The 18670-nt window shown below is 36.3% G+C and overlaps 1 protein-coding gene across 4 annotated transcripts in view; it reads right to left on the reverse strand.

The window, feature by feature from the left end:
• ATP11A (ATPase phospholipid transporting 11A) overlaps positions 1-18670 on the reverse strand; it is a 115265-nt gene that overhangs the window by 44165 nt on the left and 52430 nt on the right. For all 4 annotated transcript variants that reach the window (XM_027675065.1, XM_027675066.1, XM_027675067.1 and 1 more), the window contains exons 2-5: positions 15855-15977; positions 4146-4235; positions 2934-3014; positions 1295-1402 (exon numbers count right to left, since the gene is read on the reverse strand). In XM_027675065.1, the coding sequence (XP_027530866.1) occupies positions 1295-1402; positions 2934-3014; positions 4146-4235; positions 15855-15977 (402 nt within the window). The remainder of the gene's footprint in view (positions 1-1294; positions 1403-2933; positions 3015-4145; positions 4236-15854; positions 15978-18670) is intronic.

Consider the following 18670-nt stretch of genomic DNA (forward strand, 5'->3'; position numbering starts at 1 on the left):
CTCTGAAAGGCAAGGAATAGGGGAGAAATTAAGAAAACATAGGCAACAGATTAACTAATTGAATTCAAACTTCAGTTATGCAGTATTTTATTATTTTTGTTTGGAATATTTAACGGGTTAGTTACACACACAGAATTCTCAGCATGTGACATCTTAATCTGGGAAGCCCTAGACAGAAGCTATTACACTCAAAGGGAAGGTCACAGCAGAGAGGCTGTGAACACTGTTGATGCCTTTATGCCCAAACACAGCAGAGCAGAAAAAGATACCCCAAATAAACATATTAAAAATAAGAAAATTCCAAACACATATCTATCAAATTTTCTGAGTTCTTAAGAAAAGGATGATAAAAAGTTAATCTGCTCATGAAAAGGGGGGAGAAAAAAACAGCAAAAATTAATTTCTGAAAATAACCTTCAAAATCTCAAGAAGGGAATTGTAGCAACATTCAGAAGGTCAATGAAGGGACTGTGGTTTGCTGGGTAATGAAGAAATGTGTTGTGTATATATGTATGCATTTTCCTTTTTTTCATGGCTAGGCTTCGCGAACGAAGATTTGGGGAGGGCTCTACCCACATTTGTTACAAGTGTGCTGGTGGCTAAAAAGGCCAACATGAGATAGGCACGTCCGGTTGCAAAAGGCACAGCAGAAAGACTCCTTAGGTGGTATATTCTGCAAGGCATAATTCTTTCTGCATTGTCTTTTCTCCTCGAGAGTGATCCTGCGTGCTTTCTCAAAGGCATCAGCATATCTCTGTATATATAGCATTGACTGTCACAATCATAATTAATAAATTATTAATGTGCATGATAGTAATTATGCCTCATCCCTGGGAGTGTTCAAGATCAGTTTGGATGAGGCTCTGAACAACCTGGTTTAGTGGAAGGTGTAGAGGTAGAGGGTAGAGGTGGAAGGTGTAGCTCATGGTAGAGGGATTGGAACTGGATGATCTTTAAAGTCCCTTCCAACCCAAGCCATTCTATAATTCAATGATAATCGCAGATGACAGAAATGGAGTAAAGATAAATCATGAGATTAATTTCAAGTTAAAAACCAGAAAATGATAGGAACATTTCTCAAAAGAGTTTAACCAGGCAAAGAAAGCAGAAACTTAACTAGTTTATAAAAATACTTTATTCAGAGGCATTAAATTAAAAATTAGTATATTGTAGGTCTAAACTCCATAAAACGCAATAAATGCTATATCATCATACTACATTTCTGTATAATCTACTTTACATGTAAAGTGTGTAAAGCCTGACTCCCAAAACCTGTTAGATCATAGTTACTTACTCTTAATTTTCGGCTTTGCTTTCTAACCAGTTTACCATGTTGAATGAAATGAACAGGGTATTGATTTATTGCATTGTCAGCTTTATGTCGCAGCCAATCTTCATAACCCTAGAAAAGAGTGAAATGGAATGATGCAGTGATGTACATTTGGCTACAAAGAGACAGAATAGCTCTAGTTCGCAAGAAAAATTTTTAAAATTATCCTTGATCAAGATAAGGAAAAAAATATTCTCACTAGAACAAATGGAATTGTGATACATATGAGTACTACAGCCATGCTGGACATCTATGAAAAAGAGCATTCACAATTACCACTGGTCAACAACATTATGTATTTTAATGAAGACATTTTGAAGAATAGGGATGTTTCCAATGTGCAGAACAGTTTCTGGTATTTAAGTGATCATCTCTTGCTCATGCTCTATTGACCCTTGAGTAAGTGCAAAGTACTTATAAAAGCAGTTGCCAAGAAGACAGAAGTGTACAAAATAGATCTGGAAAGACTGGGATTTTATCCTGCGAGATGATTAAGAGATGACCTGACTAGAGGTGGTCATACTTCCCAATTGTCATACAATTAAGCCAAATTTTTTAACCCTATATACAGTATATATAGTCGGGAAGGATTTTTCAAAAGACTGTGCGAAACTTATTTTTATTGTTCAATTATCCTATGAATTTGTGTTTCATACAAACAGACAAACTAAATAAAGGACAGGGAATCTGGAACTTCCAAATTGAAAAGGTGCTGCCATATGATAAAGATTAGGACTGACAAAGTCACCAGTGGTTAAGAGATGGAAAATACCACTTGTAATCCATAGCATTTTTACATCTAATTCGCTTGAGCACATTTGAAAATTCAATGTAGAAAAAAAGTATCACTTCCTTAAATACTCCCAGAGATAATCTGGGAACTCATAAGAGACTTTAAACTTCAGTGTATTATACTTCCAGGGGTTGGAACAGCTCCTCAAGCAGGTACCAAAATCTACACCAGTCACTGGGAGAAAGACCCAAGGAGACAGACAGGACTGTAGTAGTGGCACAGCATGTCATAACCTGGGCTTTGGTAGGTCATTAGTAACAGTAAGACTTTAAAATTTAACATTTCGAATCTTAATAGTTGGAAAGCCACACTAAAATAGTTCTTGCATGTATCACAACTTGTGATACACAACTTCAGCTCAACAAGAAGAGCTGAATTCAACCATAGAATATACTCAATTATGTATAGTTAGCACTGTAAAGAAACAGAATCACAACTTGCCACAGCTTCTTTGAAAACTCGTGAAGGAAAAGTCTGCATTTGGCATTAAGACTGCAAAGATAATTGGTTATCTATTAAGGAACAGGCAAAATTATCCTCTGTTTTGGGTCTGCCTAGAGTGGATCTTCACAGCAGTCCATATGTTGCTGTTTTTTGTACTTGGGGCTAAACCAGTGTTAGTTACACCCCAGTGTTTCGCCTACTGCTGAACAGTGCCTGCACAGGATGAAGGCTTTCTCTTAAACTTTCCCCTGCACCAGACCAGCAGGCTGGGGGTGGGCAAGAGGCTGGGAGGGGGCATTGCCTGGACAGATCCAAACTGACCTGACTGTTCTCTTTAATTTTACTTTTGCTAACTAAATTACTCACCTGTTTAATAGCTGTTACAGTGATGACAAATAAAAGTGGAAGTCCACTTGTAACTGGACTAGTAGGTGTATCAATAATTAACTGCAACAAAAGGAACAAATATTTTCTAGTTATATTTTTGTGAATGTAAGCAGTCAATCTTTCAAGTAAGATCTTTCAAGTAATCCTTTCACCACTATGTTACAAGGCAGCAAGGAACTTTAATTAAGAAGAACAGCACTTCAATACAACTTTAAGAATATATACTATAGCAACAAAAATTAAAAGTTAGATGGTATAAAAAGATACAACACTGTAGTTAGATCACGTTAACATTTAGACGTTTATGTCTCACAAAAATATTGGCTTGCAAGAGTTAAAGGAAGTATTAGACTGGAAAGCTGCAGCTTTGGAGGTAAAATTATGGAGCACCATTAGAAATTAGCACAGCACTGGCTTTACATGTTATACAATACAGCTGTTCTTATGCATGCGAAAAAGTAAATCCTGAAAAATTGAGCTGCGGCTTCCGCAAACATAAACAAAGAGGTAGAATTCAGAGAGGGAGTGCAAATGACAAAATCTAAATTGTCATGGGAATCCACATCACTTTTCTTTCTACAGAATCTGGTATGCAAAGTAATACAGGTTTCACTTAGTAAGATTTTTACTGTTTCGCATATTTAAGTGGTTGCAAAAGGTTCAGAATGAAGACATATAGAAAGCAACACACTAGTTATTCATGGTATTAATTACAAAAACAAGTATTTATGTACCCCACCTAAGTAAACATCATACCAGTATCTATATTTCGATTTCTCTCCAGATTCTAATGACACTACAATTGGAAAACTGATGCCAAGGAATTATTTTGTTATAAAATATCATGTTTTGCAAAACTAATAAAACTTTATCATCAACATAATTTATAATACTAATTACTGATCCGGATGTTTAGTACAAAATAAAAATGACATTCATTCTTTTAAATTTTATCAAGACATGTCTTCCCATCAAACCAGTGATGGTATCAAATTCTCATTAGATTAGATTAACATTTACAACCTGCAAATTAAATAAGACTCTTTTTGTCACATCATCAGTGTAAAAGGCTGTCCAGGCTCAACCATTTACCTCCTTAGTCATCAAAACCATATAATTTTTAAACCTTTTTCAACTCCTCTCTTTTTTAGAAAGAGTCCAGGAACTTACTGAAAAATGGAGATAGCTTACCTGAACAAGGAAAATGATGAGAAAATAGAAGTTAGCTATTCTTCTGAATTGCTCAAACAAATTTTTTGGTACAAAGTTCCAAAACGTGTACTGAAAACAAATGCACAGATTAGGAGTCTTTGTAAGAAAATTTTATTTACATTCTATGTAAAAAAACACCAAACACACAAAAACTTCATAATTCACATTTCAGGATTAAATTAAAAAAAAGAAGTAGGAGTATATTTGTTAGTTTAATAATTTACTGAAATTGAATCTTAAATTGACAATCATGTATTCTCAGAATCATATTAATTTTCTGAACTGTGATAATCTTTCTACTAGAGACTGTAATAATTTCTAACTAGCAACAATGCCCATATGGAGATTTAGTTATGGAACAGATTATTTAAAGCCATCAATGGATTTTAAAAGCATCTTAGTCACTTCAAAGAGCACTTTTAATTCACTCCTATGTTGTCTGCATGACTTGAGGAGATAGGTGGCACTCTGAGAGTTAACCATACAGTCATAGCAAGACAACCAAATAAAAGTTGTCAGCCTCTCTTCTGTTCCTTGGCTAGGGCACAAACATACGCCTTAAGATAAAACTATAGTGGTGATTAAGAGTAAATGGCTGCATATTTGTCTACTGATCTTACCAATTATCAAAAGTTTTGTAAAATGACATAAGAAACAGTATAAAAAACTGCAAACAGAAAATGCTAAAACTTCAAGGGAAAAAAATCATATAAAAGTGAGAGAGAAAGGACCTTACGTAATCTAGTCCTCTTCCCCCCCCCGCAGCAGGTTCAACTACACTCTTTTCACACAGCTCACTCTGTAGCTCCAGAAAATCGTTGCAAGGCTAGCTTATTGGAACACACGTAAAAATGTCAGCTAAAACTGTGTGAAAAGGTCTAAAAAATGGCTTGAGAAAACTAACACAGTATAGTCTTATTATCTAAATTAGCCTCTGACATGTAATAAAACGACAACTCCAATAAAACTTTCATTTCAAAGGAGATGGGTTAAGAAGCTTATCCTAATTTATTTGCTCTGCTACAAATGTGCCTTTTCTCCTTATGGCAGATTGCACTTATACTTGCTGATAACCAAATTATTCCATGAGCTAGACATCTTCTGAATTTGGCCCTGAAGGCAAAGACAGACAGAACTCCAGAAGGAAAGTACTTCTATTACATCTGCAGACGAAAAGGATCCTTGAGAAGTATCCCTTAATAGTACATGAAACCCTACTATATAGAATAATCTTTTTACTTCTTGGGAGTTAAAGCCTGGACAAGTTTAAGACATAGGAATGAAATGTTCTTTTTCTATCATGTGCCAAAAATCAGTACCTATTCTAAACATGCCTTAAGTTACCACTTAGACTTGCATAAGTGGTAAAGTCACATGTGAGCAAGCCAAAACTCAGGCAGGCAGACATGCAACACCTAGAAAAATCAAATGCTCTAGTTTTGCAATCAGAACACTTTTCATCAACAGGAATGCAGCTTACACTGCCCACTACCTGGCTATTTATCTTGGAATTTTCAAGAAGAACCAGTTAGACTTGATTATAATTCCTTGTATAACAATCCTGGTCATTCAAAACTGCTGTTGTGATAGATGAAAATACAGATTCTATTCTACAACAATAATTGTATATTTTCAGCATTAACTTTATCAGGTAAATTATCTTTGTTTTCTAATTTTATCCCTTTATTTTTCAAGAATCTCCATCTGCCAAGAAAGAAAAACAAACAGAGGTTTCAGTGAAAAAATTTTGTTAACATTCTTCTGTTTAGCTCTTTTGATAGAAGTAGTGTTTTTTCCATGGTAAAGAGGTTTTTTGACTGTTAAAAGTTTGATGATTTATACAAGCTCCCCAAATCATCTTCATTAAAAAAAAATGTAATCTCTTATGCTGTGGCTTCCTCTTTAAATCTCCTAAAGGGTTATTTGACTAAATGTGTGGTAACAGCATATTATTGTCAGACTAGATATTTAAAAAATGTGATTGAAGAAGTCAAGGAAATCAACTAAAACGACAATCTATAACAAGGCTGAATGTTCACCTTTACCTAACTTAGTATCTGATCCTCCTCATATTCTAACCTCAGTTCACTGCTTTCTCTGTCAAGCTGTGGTCTTTCCCACAGCTCCACCTTCGGTCAGCAACTCTCTTAGCTGAATATAAATGAATAACCTGGGAACAGATTATTTTTGTGGTCTGAGAAGCGATTCCTAAAATGAATGCTCCTTTAACATGGAAGACTTCTTAAAACTTTATTTTCAAACAACCTGCCAGACTTTTAGCACTTTATTACACTGGGTTTCAGACATATAAAGTATGTCTTTATTCCACCCATTTTTCTTCAAAGGAATATTTGAAGTTTAGTCAAGAAAGAAAGACCACTAAGATGTCTAGGAGACTCACCCCTGCCCCAGCCATCAGTAGCTCAGAGCAGTATTTACAAATAGGTAATTAATGTCTAATGACCATAATAATTCCCCAGAGAAGCAACAGAGTGGCTGCCACTCAGAACAATAGTTATGTCATGATTGCATTCAAGGCAGTTTCTCTATCCTAGTTAGGCAGGAACAAAATAAAAATCTGTAAAGGAAAGACATTAAAAATGATGATATTAAATGCATCGGGACCCCTGGTGGCCTAGTGGTTAGCATGCAGGACTCTCACTGCTGCAACCCAGGTTCGAATCCCAGTCTCCCGGGCAGATGGAGCTCGTTAGCCCTGTGAGGCCATCCATCTATGAGAAGGTCACTCTAAACAAACCTACGTCCTGAGGACCTCACTGCCATTGTCCAAGCTTGCTTGGCCCCGGCAGATGAACCTTAGGATTAAAGGGTGGGCTCAGTTCAGCGCATGCTGTGTCTCACCTAAAAAATCCATTGCGCAGGCTGGAAAGGTAAAAGACCTTTCCCAAAATCTTCGTTCGTGAAGACTGGCCATTATTAAATGCATCAGATTACTGTGCCCAGAGTTAATACCATCTCTCATCTTCAGATACTAGTCACACTCTTTGTAAAATCTGAAAAGCAGTTTATGTATATTTAACTGCCTTTTTTCACTATAATTCACTTGAAGGATATAAGGTTATCCAAACAGTTACACACTATTTGAATAAGCTTTTAAGTTGGGGAAGGCTTCATTGATCTTCTTTAATTGCTACAACAGAGGCCACAGCACATATATGCTTTTTTGCATGTGGGAGTTAACACATCAAATAGCAAGAAGCAGCAGTTACACATTCATCCAAGAGATGAACACATCGTGCGAACAGATGCATCTGAAGCACCGTGCAAGAAATCGTAAAATCAGTCTGTCTGGTGTCAAATCAGCATCATTCAAGTAGAGTTTCTTCCCATCTATAATTGCTGTAGCACCTGCAGTGCTGGTGTAATTCCGTAATCATATGCTTGAACTACTCATGCACACCTTAACAGTATTCCAGCTTATGCCCCTGGTTTCATCTCACCAATGCACCAACTACTGATGCCATGTTGCTTTCAGCTCCAACACCTCCTTGTTAGAGTCAGTCACATGAATTAAAAAATACAAAATAGAGTTGTTGACAATGGCTTGGTTTTTTTAAACACTGTATTTTGACCTTTTCATTTGATATCTACATGCCAGAATTCTGGCTCATATTTCAAGCTTCTCTTTCCGTTCTAAGAAGCAGGTATTTCCTTAAGTAAATGGAGAGTTTCTTAAGTAATCACTTGACATAAAAAGCTAGAGCGGTAAGATAAAGCACTCCATAGTGCACTACTGAGTTCTGTCAACACCTCAGTTTCTTACACATTATTTGTTTTAAATAGTCAACACCTCTTTTCCAACCCATTCTGATTTCACTCACTTCCCCTCAATCTTTTTGACTATTTCATGTAAACCCTTAAAACTATTATGACAAAAACATCTACTATGTTGCTTCACCCTGGTTTACATACATCTTGCTATGCTGATTCTCATCACTTCTGCAAAACAGAATCCATCCTGAAGATAGTAAATTCGGGGAAACATAGAGAAAAGCTGAACAATAATTTTGCAGTCACTTGTGTCCATAGTGACTTCAGTATTTTTAATATATGGATTTTTATAGTATCTATCAGTTACCAAGAAACACTGCATTCTTAAAGCTGCAGTATAAAAACTAGATTGCAGGCACAGAATGGTTCAGGTGGAAAGGGATCTTCAAATGACCATCTAGATCCAACCTGCCTGCCACGGGCAGGCACACGTTCCACTAGATCAGCTTGCTCCAAGCCTCGTCCAATCTGGCCTTGAACGCTTCCACAGACGTATTATCCACAGCTTCTCTGGGCAACCTCTTCCAGTGCCTCACCATATTCACAGTAAAGAATTTCTTCCTAATATCCAACCTAAACCAACCATCTTTCAGTTTAAGGCCCATTCCCCTTTGCGCTATCATTAAATGCCCTTGTATAAAGTCCCTCTTCAGCTTTCTTGCAGGCCCCTTTTAGGTACTGGACACAACACTCTATATAATACCATCTTACACAGTATTACGCTATTAAAACAACATAAGTATTTAATATATTACATAGATATAATTATCTCCCTTCAACAGAATAGTTGAAAAAGGTCTGATTGAAAGTTTGACAATTTCCTTTACATTAGTTTTATTTATAAAATTATTACTTTTTTGAAACACAATTTGTATAACTCTCTCACAGAACTGGCAAATAAAACTGTAGCAAAGGGTATGAAAGTACAGGAAGTCAATAATCATCTGAAATCATAAGATCTGAGTTGAGAGCATGGCTTGTCTAACTCAAGTGACTTGCTTATAAACATATAGGAAGTCTGTAGAAGAACTGATCTATATTCTTTATTGTATTAACTTACTATTAAGTCTAACTTGAGGCAAAAAACTTCAGACTTCTGTGTTTATATGCTACTCAATAAAATTGGAATATTTTGAAAAATACTTTGCAATATTTATGACAATTTGGAATGAATGTAGAAGGACAATTAACAATATTGTTAACAACAGTATTAACATATGTGCCATCTGTACAGTGTTTATCACCCCACTGAGGGAGGGACCCCTGTTTCTCCACATCACAAGGTTGTTCACATCACAGGGATCCCTGGGGAAGCTCTGCTACGAGTAGGGCTTTTAGAAGCGAATTAGAGCCACCAGTGCATTCAGAGGAAGTGCAAAAATAAAACTGATTCGGGGCAGTTAGATCAAATGGTGCCTACACATTTGAGGAACAAGCATACATATTTTGGCACAGGGTTTCTTAAAAATTGTTGCTAATAAAACAGGAATTCTATTAAAACAAAGAAGCCTATCTTTAGTCATCCTTGTTCAGCAACTCTTAATCTTATTAAATACAGGCTATTAACTCCAGGAACTCCTCTGACAAGGACACTCCCAGCATCTGTAATTATCTAATTATAATTTAAAAAAAATAAAAATAAATCTTACAGCACAGATGACTGACTGAAGATAGAAGTCACAGAGAATGTTAGGAAAACAGAAGAAAAAGTGTGTGAGAATAAGCAAACTTCACTTTCTTATATGTGAAGTGGGAAAAATTACACCTGTCCTCCCTGGTGTTAGGTTTGGATCTGCTTATTTTCCTTTCTTCTTTTACTTCTCTTTTGCTATATGCAAACTCCATACTGACACAAAAAACTTAAAGGCTCTGTTGGGGACAGTACCAGCAGAGTATAAAATATTGCTAATAACCGTGGACCAAGTCATGGGAAGGGTAGATAGCTTCTCCTGGGAACACGAAGGAGGGTGCAGAGAGCTTTTGCCCTGGAAATCCCATCCTGAGCAGGATCATCAAAAGCAAACAGGAGCTCTTCCTTGCTCTCTCTAGGCACTGGCAATTATCCACAAAAGGAAATTGTATTATTGTGCCTGGAAGGAGCAGTGCACACCCATGGACTCACATCCCATCTCAGGTATCGTTATCCCTGAGCTGGCACCTTAGGGAGTCCAATCGATTAAAAAGCATTTAAGCTTGACTGCCAACAACGGCTCCTGCCCCACTCACTCTTTGGCAGAGTTGGGCACATCTGACTCTTCAACCCTTGCAGCATGGGATCTGACCTCCTGCTTCAGCCAGTGTGGTTGTGAGTCAGTGGATTACCTGAGCACAAGATGGGAATTCTGTGTTACAGCTGCTTTTAAAGTAGAGCAGTATGTTCATACCAGAAGGCTCACGCAACACTCCCTGCATTGGTACCTGTCATATACACATTAGTGTATAATCACCCTCTCTGCCCACAGAGAGTATTCTACACAATTATTTATCAGCTTCACATGACAAGGCCTATTCCCACTGTGGGCTTTGGATGCTTTTTTGACTTTTAGATGTTACTGCTCAGGGGTGTGTTTGAACTCCTCATCTTGAAACTGCTATCTCATGGCCCTAGAGAGACCAAACAAATCTTCCCAGTTTTGAAGCATCACTTTGGAGATATGTAGGACAGCCTAGGTCTCTTCTGGGTTCCAAGTGGCTCATCCTGGTGGAGGCATTTTAATATTTCCTTAAGCTTCAGTATTAACATTTCTTCTAAATGTGGCAACAAAATGAGAAATCAGAGCACACCCAATCTTTGTGGTTTTATAGTGGCACTATAAATGAGTGCTGTACAGAAGAGGTACAGCACAAGGGCATGAATTTCTGCTGAAAGAAAGGAATATTTCAACATCTGCTGAAACATGTCAGAATTATTTAACTTTATTTCACTATTAGTCACTGCGATTAAGATGACTCACAATTAATCAGATTAGCACTGAAGGTAGCTAAAGTTTCTCTTGCAATGTATAGTACTCAAAATGCAGAATTACTGTTTTAGGCCACTATCATAGAAATCAATAGATAGTATTTGATGAGAAGTCCCAAGGAAACAGGCAGACAACAGAACACTGCAGTATTTGTGAAACAAAACCAGGATCACTTCAGGTCCACAAATATAGTATGCAGTGTTTCAAAGCAGGAGTTAATAATACTACTGTTTTCCCATCTGAGTTCACCTTATTGCTTCTTTATATGAAGAACAGGAAATAAAGCTACAGCACAAGTGAGCATTTTGTGATTTCAAATAATAATTTCACTTCAGTGACATCTCTTTAGGCAAATTCTTCAAGTAACAGGTCTGCGTCCACTGTAGATTCAACCTTGCATTTCATTGAAGAGTCATATCCCACTACTCCTCAATATCATCTTCTGGGAGTTTAGGCCCTGCTGCCTCCAGTTATGTTAGTGACCCAGGCACAAGTGGGTTCTGTAGCTGTAAAAATTTCTCTTTATGAAACCACGACAGGACAAGTTTGGAGCTACACAGGACCACCACCACAAAATACTATGTACTGATTACTCCCAGACAGAAAAGAAAAATAAAAGACTTTCTACGTCTTTCTTAGCCCAGCTTTCTCTATGGGTGGTATGGAAAAAACAATTAGATCTCCTGTCTGAAGTTCCTGGGTTTTCTAAGTTTGTCAGCTGTGTCTGACACACAGGGAAGTCTCTGACCTCTTATTCAACAGGCTATTCCTATCCAGGCATTTCTGAAATTTTTAGTTCTTTCTTGTGCTTCATTCTTTAGGTTGTCTGTCAAAAGCTATAAGCAGCTGTAATTAAACATGTTTCTACTGAACTCCATATTGTTGCCTCAAAAAAAGATTTTATTTTTAGTACAACTTTTCTCTCTGTTCAAGAGACAAATGTACATATTCAGTTAGTCTTCAGTTCATTGATTCAGCTAGAATGGGAGATGCAAATCCCTACTTAGTCTACAAAATGAGATCTTGGAAGCAGAGCAGTTCTTTAAAGATATCAGATCAATTTCAGGAAAAGATAATTCAGATGGTGAAAAATATTAACAAATTAAAAACAAACTAAAAACATCATCATGCCACTATATTAATCCATAGTTTGTTGTGTATTGAATGATCTGCACATCTCAAAAACTCTACAGCTGGTGTGGGAAAAGGTAAGACCCAAGTCTGAGCAAAGGTATGAACTAGCTGCCACACAAACGATTATTGAACAGGTTAAGGTTATTCTGCCTAGAAAGGAATATAGTGGAAAATCAACAGAATCAAACAGGGGATAACAGTAATTTTCAGATTCAAGGACTTCGAATATGAACTCAAATTAACACAAAGTTACAAAATGAAGGTTCATAGTTTCTTTTGGCAAACATTTCTACAGTTTAACTGTGCCTGAACCATGTATTCTGAGAATTTACATGGGCTTAAAAGGTATTGAATTAAAGACTATTAAAAACAAAATCATACCTTTTGGCTCACAAATGGCTAAGTCACTGAGCACCAAACACCCAAAGAGTATTCTGAGGAAGTATCACTCTATACGTACTTCCTCTTGCATACTCCCCTAGGGATCTACTGCTGGTGACAATGTACTGTGACAGAAGGATCTTTGGCAATTCTTAGCTGATCAGGCACATCTCTGTACTACTACACATGTACAGATACTCTGTTTAGCATACTGACTGGGGTACTCTCAGCACAAAAAGCTTGGACCTTAAGGAAGTTTTGTATTAAAAAGTTATTTCATGATTTATCAGTCTTTAAAAAAAATAAGACCCTTCTGTTATCCTGTGTCAGAAGAAGGAACAAGGTTGTTTCCCACCCAGTTTTGCTAACTGGTACATGGTTTAACTTGGTTTCCTTTTGACCTAGCAGTTCTACTAAAAAGTAAATTTCAAAATGTGTATAATTTGTTAAAGAATAAAAGCAAGCCACCTCCCTGTCAATTCAATTGCTTTCTTTCTTCTCATTTGAAACATTAGGTTTTTCTACCAGCTGATATTTTGTCATGCTGCATCACTGTCATGTGATAAATTCAATCAAGGGCACATAACAACCACTTTAAAGGCTAACACCCTAGGCAGCTGAAGTAGCTAAAAAGTCAGATCAACATAAGGATCCACATTACAAAGGTCACTATCTCTAGAACATAAATGAACTGCTTGCACAATCCAAAAGACATAAGTTTTTTGCCTCTATTGTTTCAACACAGCCCTTCTGCAATACACTCTTAAAATCATAATTGAACTAACACATCAAATCAATAGAACACTTATGTCTCGTCCAGGTCTGTCTCTATAAATTTTCATGACCAGGAACGTGTCATTAAGTAGACAGAGTATTAACCACGTTCCACTGTGACTTTGCAATATACAAGAAATATCACTCTGTACTCGAATAAAATTACTATCTTGCTGACACCAGGAAGCCTCTGCTGAAGCACAGTAAAGTATACCTTTGGCAGGACTAGGAAAGTTTAAGGTTCATATTATTGCCAGCTGCTGTCTTTTTCAGGGCATTATGACACGACATTTGTTAGTACAGCAGCACACAGACAGACTAATTGATGAGGTTTCCTCATGGTTTTAAACTACCCTTTTTAGAAATTCAATTTGTTTTAAATTGGTAAAATCTGTACTTGAAAGTCCAGAGTTCCTCATCCTTGAAGAGCAATCATATACCTTCTTACATAAGCACTTAAGACCTATAAAAGCACAGCTGAAAGTCTGTCTCGCCGATGAAAGATGAAGTAAGTATCCTTCACGGCTCAAGTAACATTACACAGTTTGCTTGCATGTATCTTTATTCTATTCTGAAAATTATGGATTTGCCACCTTTATGTGGAATATTTGATAATTTTTCAGGAAGCTTATGTCTGTGTTTCCTACATTGTAGTAGATGCCCCTGAAGCAAGTAAGGGACAAGGACAGGGTGAAAAGTTAAGATTAGTTAGCTTACAGAACCAGAATGAATGCAAGTCACAATGGTGCTCTTTATTCAGGCCGTTTGGGATGGAGTATGTAAATAAGAGTTTTCTTGAAAGGGACAGCACAGAAACTTCTCATATAAAGGCAACTGTCAATAAAACAGCTTTCAGCAGTCTAAAGAACTGTTCAATATTTTAAAACATTTATGTGAACTCTGTCCCCTCCTGAAATATCACCACTGTATTTACTTTCACAAAGACAACCTATATTTTATTTTTTAAGTGAGAGAAATTTAATCAATAAACAGAAAAACTGAGAAACATTGTATATATATATAAAATGTATATATTTTCACTAATACCTGTTGTTTATGAAAAAATATTTACAGACACAGCTCACAACTAAAGATTTTCACATTAAAAACATTCAACTAAATATACTTTATATCCAAATAAAAATACAGTGAAGTCTCCTTTCTGAACTAGTTGAAGTCATACATATTTACTAATTGCTGCCAGGGATTCCTCAACTCAATCCAGGTCTAAGTCATACTTAAAAATCTCACTCTGTAACAGTAACTTGAAACTTCCACTAATTTAATAATCACAAAAAAGTGTCAAAACACCTTGCAGAGTTGAGCAGGATGGTTTTATTTCAAAAAGTATCAGCCATAATTTCAATTACTTTATTTATATAAATCCTAGATGAAACGTATGAGATGAAAAATAAGAAGAGTGTCACAGGAGTACCAAAATTTGCATAAAATGTGTTTACTCTTCCATAATTCAAAAGCCAATACAAATCAACACGTAGAGCACAGGAGTTACTACTATATCAGTTTGACTGTACTTCATCTGGATTATTCACTGCATTACCTTTTGAACATTCTATCTAAATAAAGATGCTTAGATACTATGCTTCTTGTCATTATACTGTTTTTGAATGAAGTACGGACAGAAGGTACTAAAATGCAAAATTTCACATGACACCATTTGTGAAAAGTGTGGGTTTCATTACAGCTTTGCCATTATGTTAATGGATGGCAAGTGTTTGGATCCACGAGAGTAAGCACTCAGTTCCTTGAGATCACAATGCTACTAAGGTTCTAAAAGTGTCTGTGGATTTGAGACACTGTTCAAAAAGAAATTCTCTCAGTAAAGCAGCTATTCTTTTGAATTCATTATTTCATAATTGGTTGGAGGTGTGTGCTCACAAAGATTAGAATCCAAACACACTAATAACTTGGACTTCCTGAGTTGTCAGCTGCAAATGTCCATTTTTCCATGCCACTGTAACACAAACTTTTGGCTAAACCAAGCCAGCTGGAGATTAACAACATCCCAACTGTTCACAGTAAGCTGCTGAAACTTATGGAAGTTAAAGCTTACTAGTTGAAGTGGGGAACAACTCGAAGGTTTATTAAGGGCACAAACGTATCACAATACCAAGACTTTAAGAATAATTCACACTTGCATGTGTATAAAATTATTATTTCTATGGGGTTTTGTCAATATGAGCTTTTGAAGGAGCCTATGCTGGAGATAGTATGAGGAATTTAAGTGCTCCACAAATGAAGCCATTTCTAGTACTTCGAGGTACTGCTTAGGATTACAAAGGATGTAGTCTTTACTTGGAGTCTTTACTCCAGGATTGCCCCAAATGAAAAGTGCTTTCTGACTTTCTTTCTTACTTTTTCTTTGTGGAAAAGCACATTACTCAAAACTGTACTATATTATGTACTACAGTAAACACTGGAGAAGTAATTTTATTTCTATTCGTATTAGAGGCAATTTGGCTATTAGTTTCTGTAGAAGGAATAAGATATCTTCATTCTACCTGGTCAGTGGAAAGAAAAAATATGCAGGAAGTATAGGAAAAAAATCTTGAAAGAGATAAATGAACACATACAGAATAACTTCGGCTCATTTCTGTACATGAATGAAAGAAAATATTACTACCTTTGATGAGACTATTCGGTTATCTGGAAATCGCTGTGGAATGTAGGCTTCAGTGCCTGGAGGTGGTTCATGATGCCCAACATAAATAGTCCGACTGTCCACCCAATTCTCTTCTCCAGCACACTATTGGGGGAAAAAGTTATTGTGTCAGTTCATTCAGTATTTCTGCAGTAAGATGAGTCACACACTGAATTAACTAATCAGATGCTTGATCATTAACACATACCCAGCCACCAGTGCTGTGGTATAGTATAGAACATATTCCTAATACTTAGAGAAGCCCAGGCATCAGCAATTTCAACATCATCATATGGTCAATTTAAATATTTAAATAGTCATAATATTAAACTCAATCCCTCTGATTTGTGTTGTAACAATGCATTTCCTTGTACTTTTGTTAAGCACGTTAGAGGCAAGATTCTTTTCTGCATCTTCAACAGCTACATTTATTTAGTAGCTCCTGAGCACTGGTGCTTGGTTGTCTGTCTCTATGGGTGAACTGTCAGACTGCTCCCAAGCAAACTAACCCCAGACAGAGAGCATGAGTTTGGTAGTTAATGTAGCTAAAGCATCATTCCCCAAAGCAGCTGGATGTAGGTGAGCAGTTCTTGACAATAAGAGTTTAATCATATAGACGTGGTACTCTCTTTTCTAGCTAGTCTTGCTGTCAACAGTAACAGGTCCATTTACTTTACTAGTACACACTTAACTAATAAGTCTAAAATAAAATTTAGTTCTCAAACTTAAAAAGCATTCATCCTAACATTTCCTTCATTAATTCATTCCTATTTGATTTTTCCACTGCCTTAAGTGCAACACAGGCGAAGATCAAACTTTCAACATAATTTATTGTTAAAATACACACATGAAATCTTGCAATACTCTGCAAATCTGGAGCAGTTAAGCTAAAAAACAATTATCCATGTGATGCACATTACTTTCCTGGGGGGGAGCGAAGGAACATAAAGAGAAAACCTATTGGACTCAGACTATTAACCAAAGAATAGCTGAGTAGTCATCAACTAAAATGTAAAGTGAAGTAGGAGGCTTAAAGAAAAGCAACTTCTGCCATCCCAGACATTTATACCAGAAGTAGATACAAAGGACCCTAAATTATTACTATTTCTTGCACATGACAAAAATGAAGGCATTATGTTCAGAAGATACCAAAGAGCAAAATTACAAGACTAGGTATAAAACTAAAACCAAAAAGTAAATCCAAAGTTTTCCTTGGCCATTTTAATGTATTATTCAATTTTTAAGAATTTGAAAGAGTCAATATATTATATGAAGACAAGCTGCTCAGAAAGGAAGTAAGGGTGACAGCCATTCATAAGACACACCAATGGCTTAGTTAGAGCTTGTGCTAAATTCTAACTGTCCCTGACTCAGTGGGAGTGCACATACAACATTTCTCACATGCCAGGTGTAGCATGACTTGAAATCAGGATGTGGGTTAGTTTAGAAATCACACTGTTTTCCAGCTAGACAGCTCTTCCCATATCACTGATTAGACTTCTCACAATCCAAAGTAAAGTGCCACTTCTAAAGACCAGGTAGGATTCTTTGAGCAAACCAAAATAATTTGGAAGGAAGTAAAACAATGAAAATGTTTCTATATTCCACCTTACTTCTATGAAATGAAAAAAAATGCTATCTTTTACCATTTTATACACAATATTTTTTCATCTTGTCAGTGCACTGAATGTAAAATGCACACAAATTCTCTATTAACACTTCTGCCAAGTAATACTCCTAGAAATGCAAGGGAATGTGAGATATTCCTGTATAAGACATTAAACTGTACAACATTTTTAAATTTTTCATAAGGATGGACATTACAGACAAAAAAGCAACACAAACATTACTCCTGATAAGTGCCTGAGTTCAGAGATGATTATGTAAAGGGCTAATGGGAATTCCAGACATGAAACTTTGAACATCAAGAAGAAAGCCCTCAGCTTCTCCTTCCCTCTACACAGGCCCAGCCTGACAATTTATCTCTTGTATTTATTACAAACCAGTCCAAGGCAGCTTGACAAGGCTGTTAGTTCAGAAAAGCATTTTTTAAAAATTTCACTGTATAAATTGAATCTTTATCACAACTCAGTTAAAATGGGCCTCTGAAATTACCCGGGAAGCTGCTAAGTACAAAAGACACAGCTCTAAACATAATTTTCCTAGCAACACCATGAGTTTTTAAAGGTCTGATGGCCCTGAAATCAATTTAATGTTGCACCCTGGAATTTATATCCCTAGAAAAAGGCTTTACAAAATTTACTTTAAGCATGGATATAAAACCAAGACAATCTCTTCTATTAGCTTAATTAGATCTGGTTTTATCACAAATTGATAAATTCACCACAAATGTACAAAACCAGATCTAACTTAATTTTAACTATCTGCTGGCATAAAAATTTTTTACTTTTTTATATGTTAATGGAAGATACAAAATAAATGCACTTTACTAAGCTAAGTCAACAACTTCAAACTTCCAAATCGACCACAACTCAAGTGTAAAAATTTAGCAGGAAAGAGTAAGGCTCTGTTTTCCAGTGAGGTACAAGCTCAGTGCATAAAGTAGCATGCATTATGCACTATGATCACCAGGAAACTCACTTGTGTGAAGAAAAAGATGCTTTTAGAAAAGCAGCACTAAGTCAGGACACAGGCTACTTAGAGAAATCAAAGCACACCAACTGAATGTCTGGTAATGCCAAGCTACAAAGACAACCATGCAGATCCGATGATTCTTTTAAAGCTCAGGTATTGTACATGAGAGATGACTCACAGAATGACACAGAGCAACTGAAAAA

This window comes from Neopelma chrysocephalum, unplaced genomic scaffold, assembly GCF_003984885.1.
Source record: "Neopelma chrysocephalum unplaced genomic scaffold, ASM398488v2 Primary Assembly neopelma1_25, whole genome shotgun sequence".
Taxonomy (NCBI): Eukaryota; Metazoa; Chordata; class Aves; order Passeriformes; family Pipridae; genus Neopelma; species Neopelma chrysocephalum.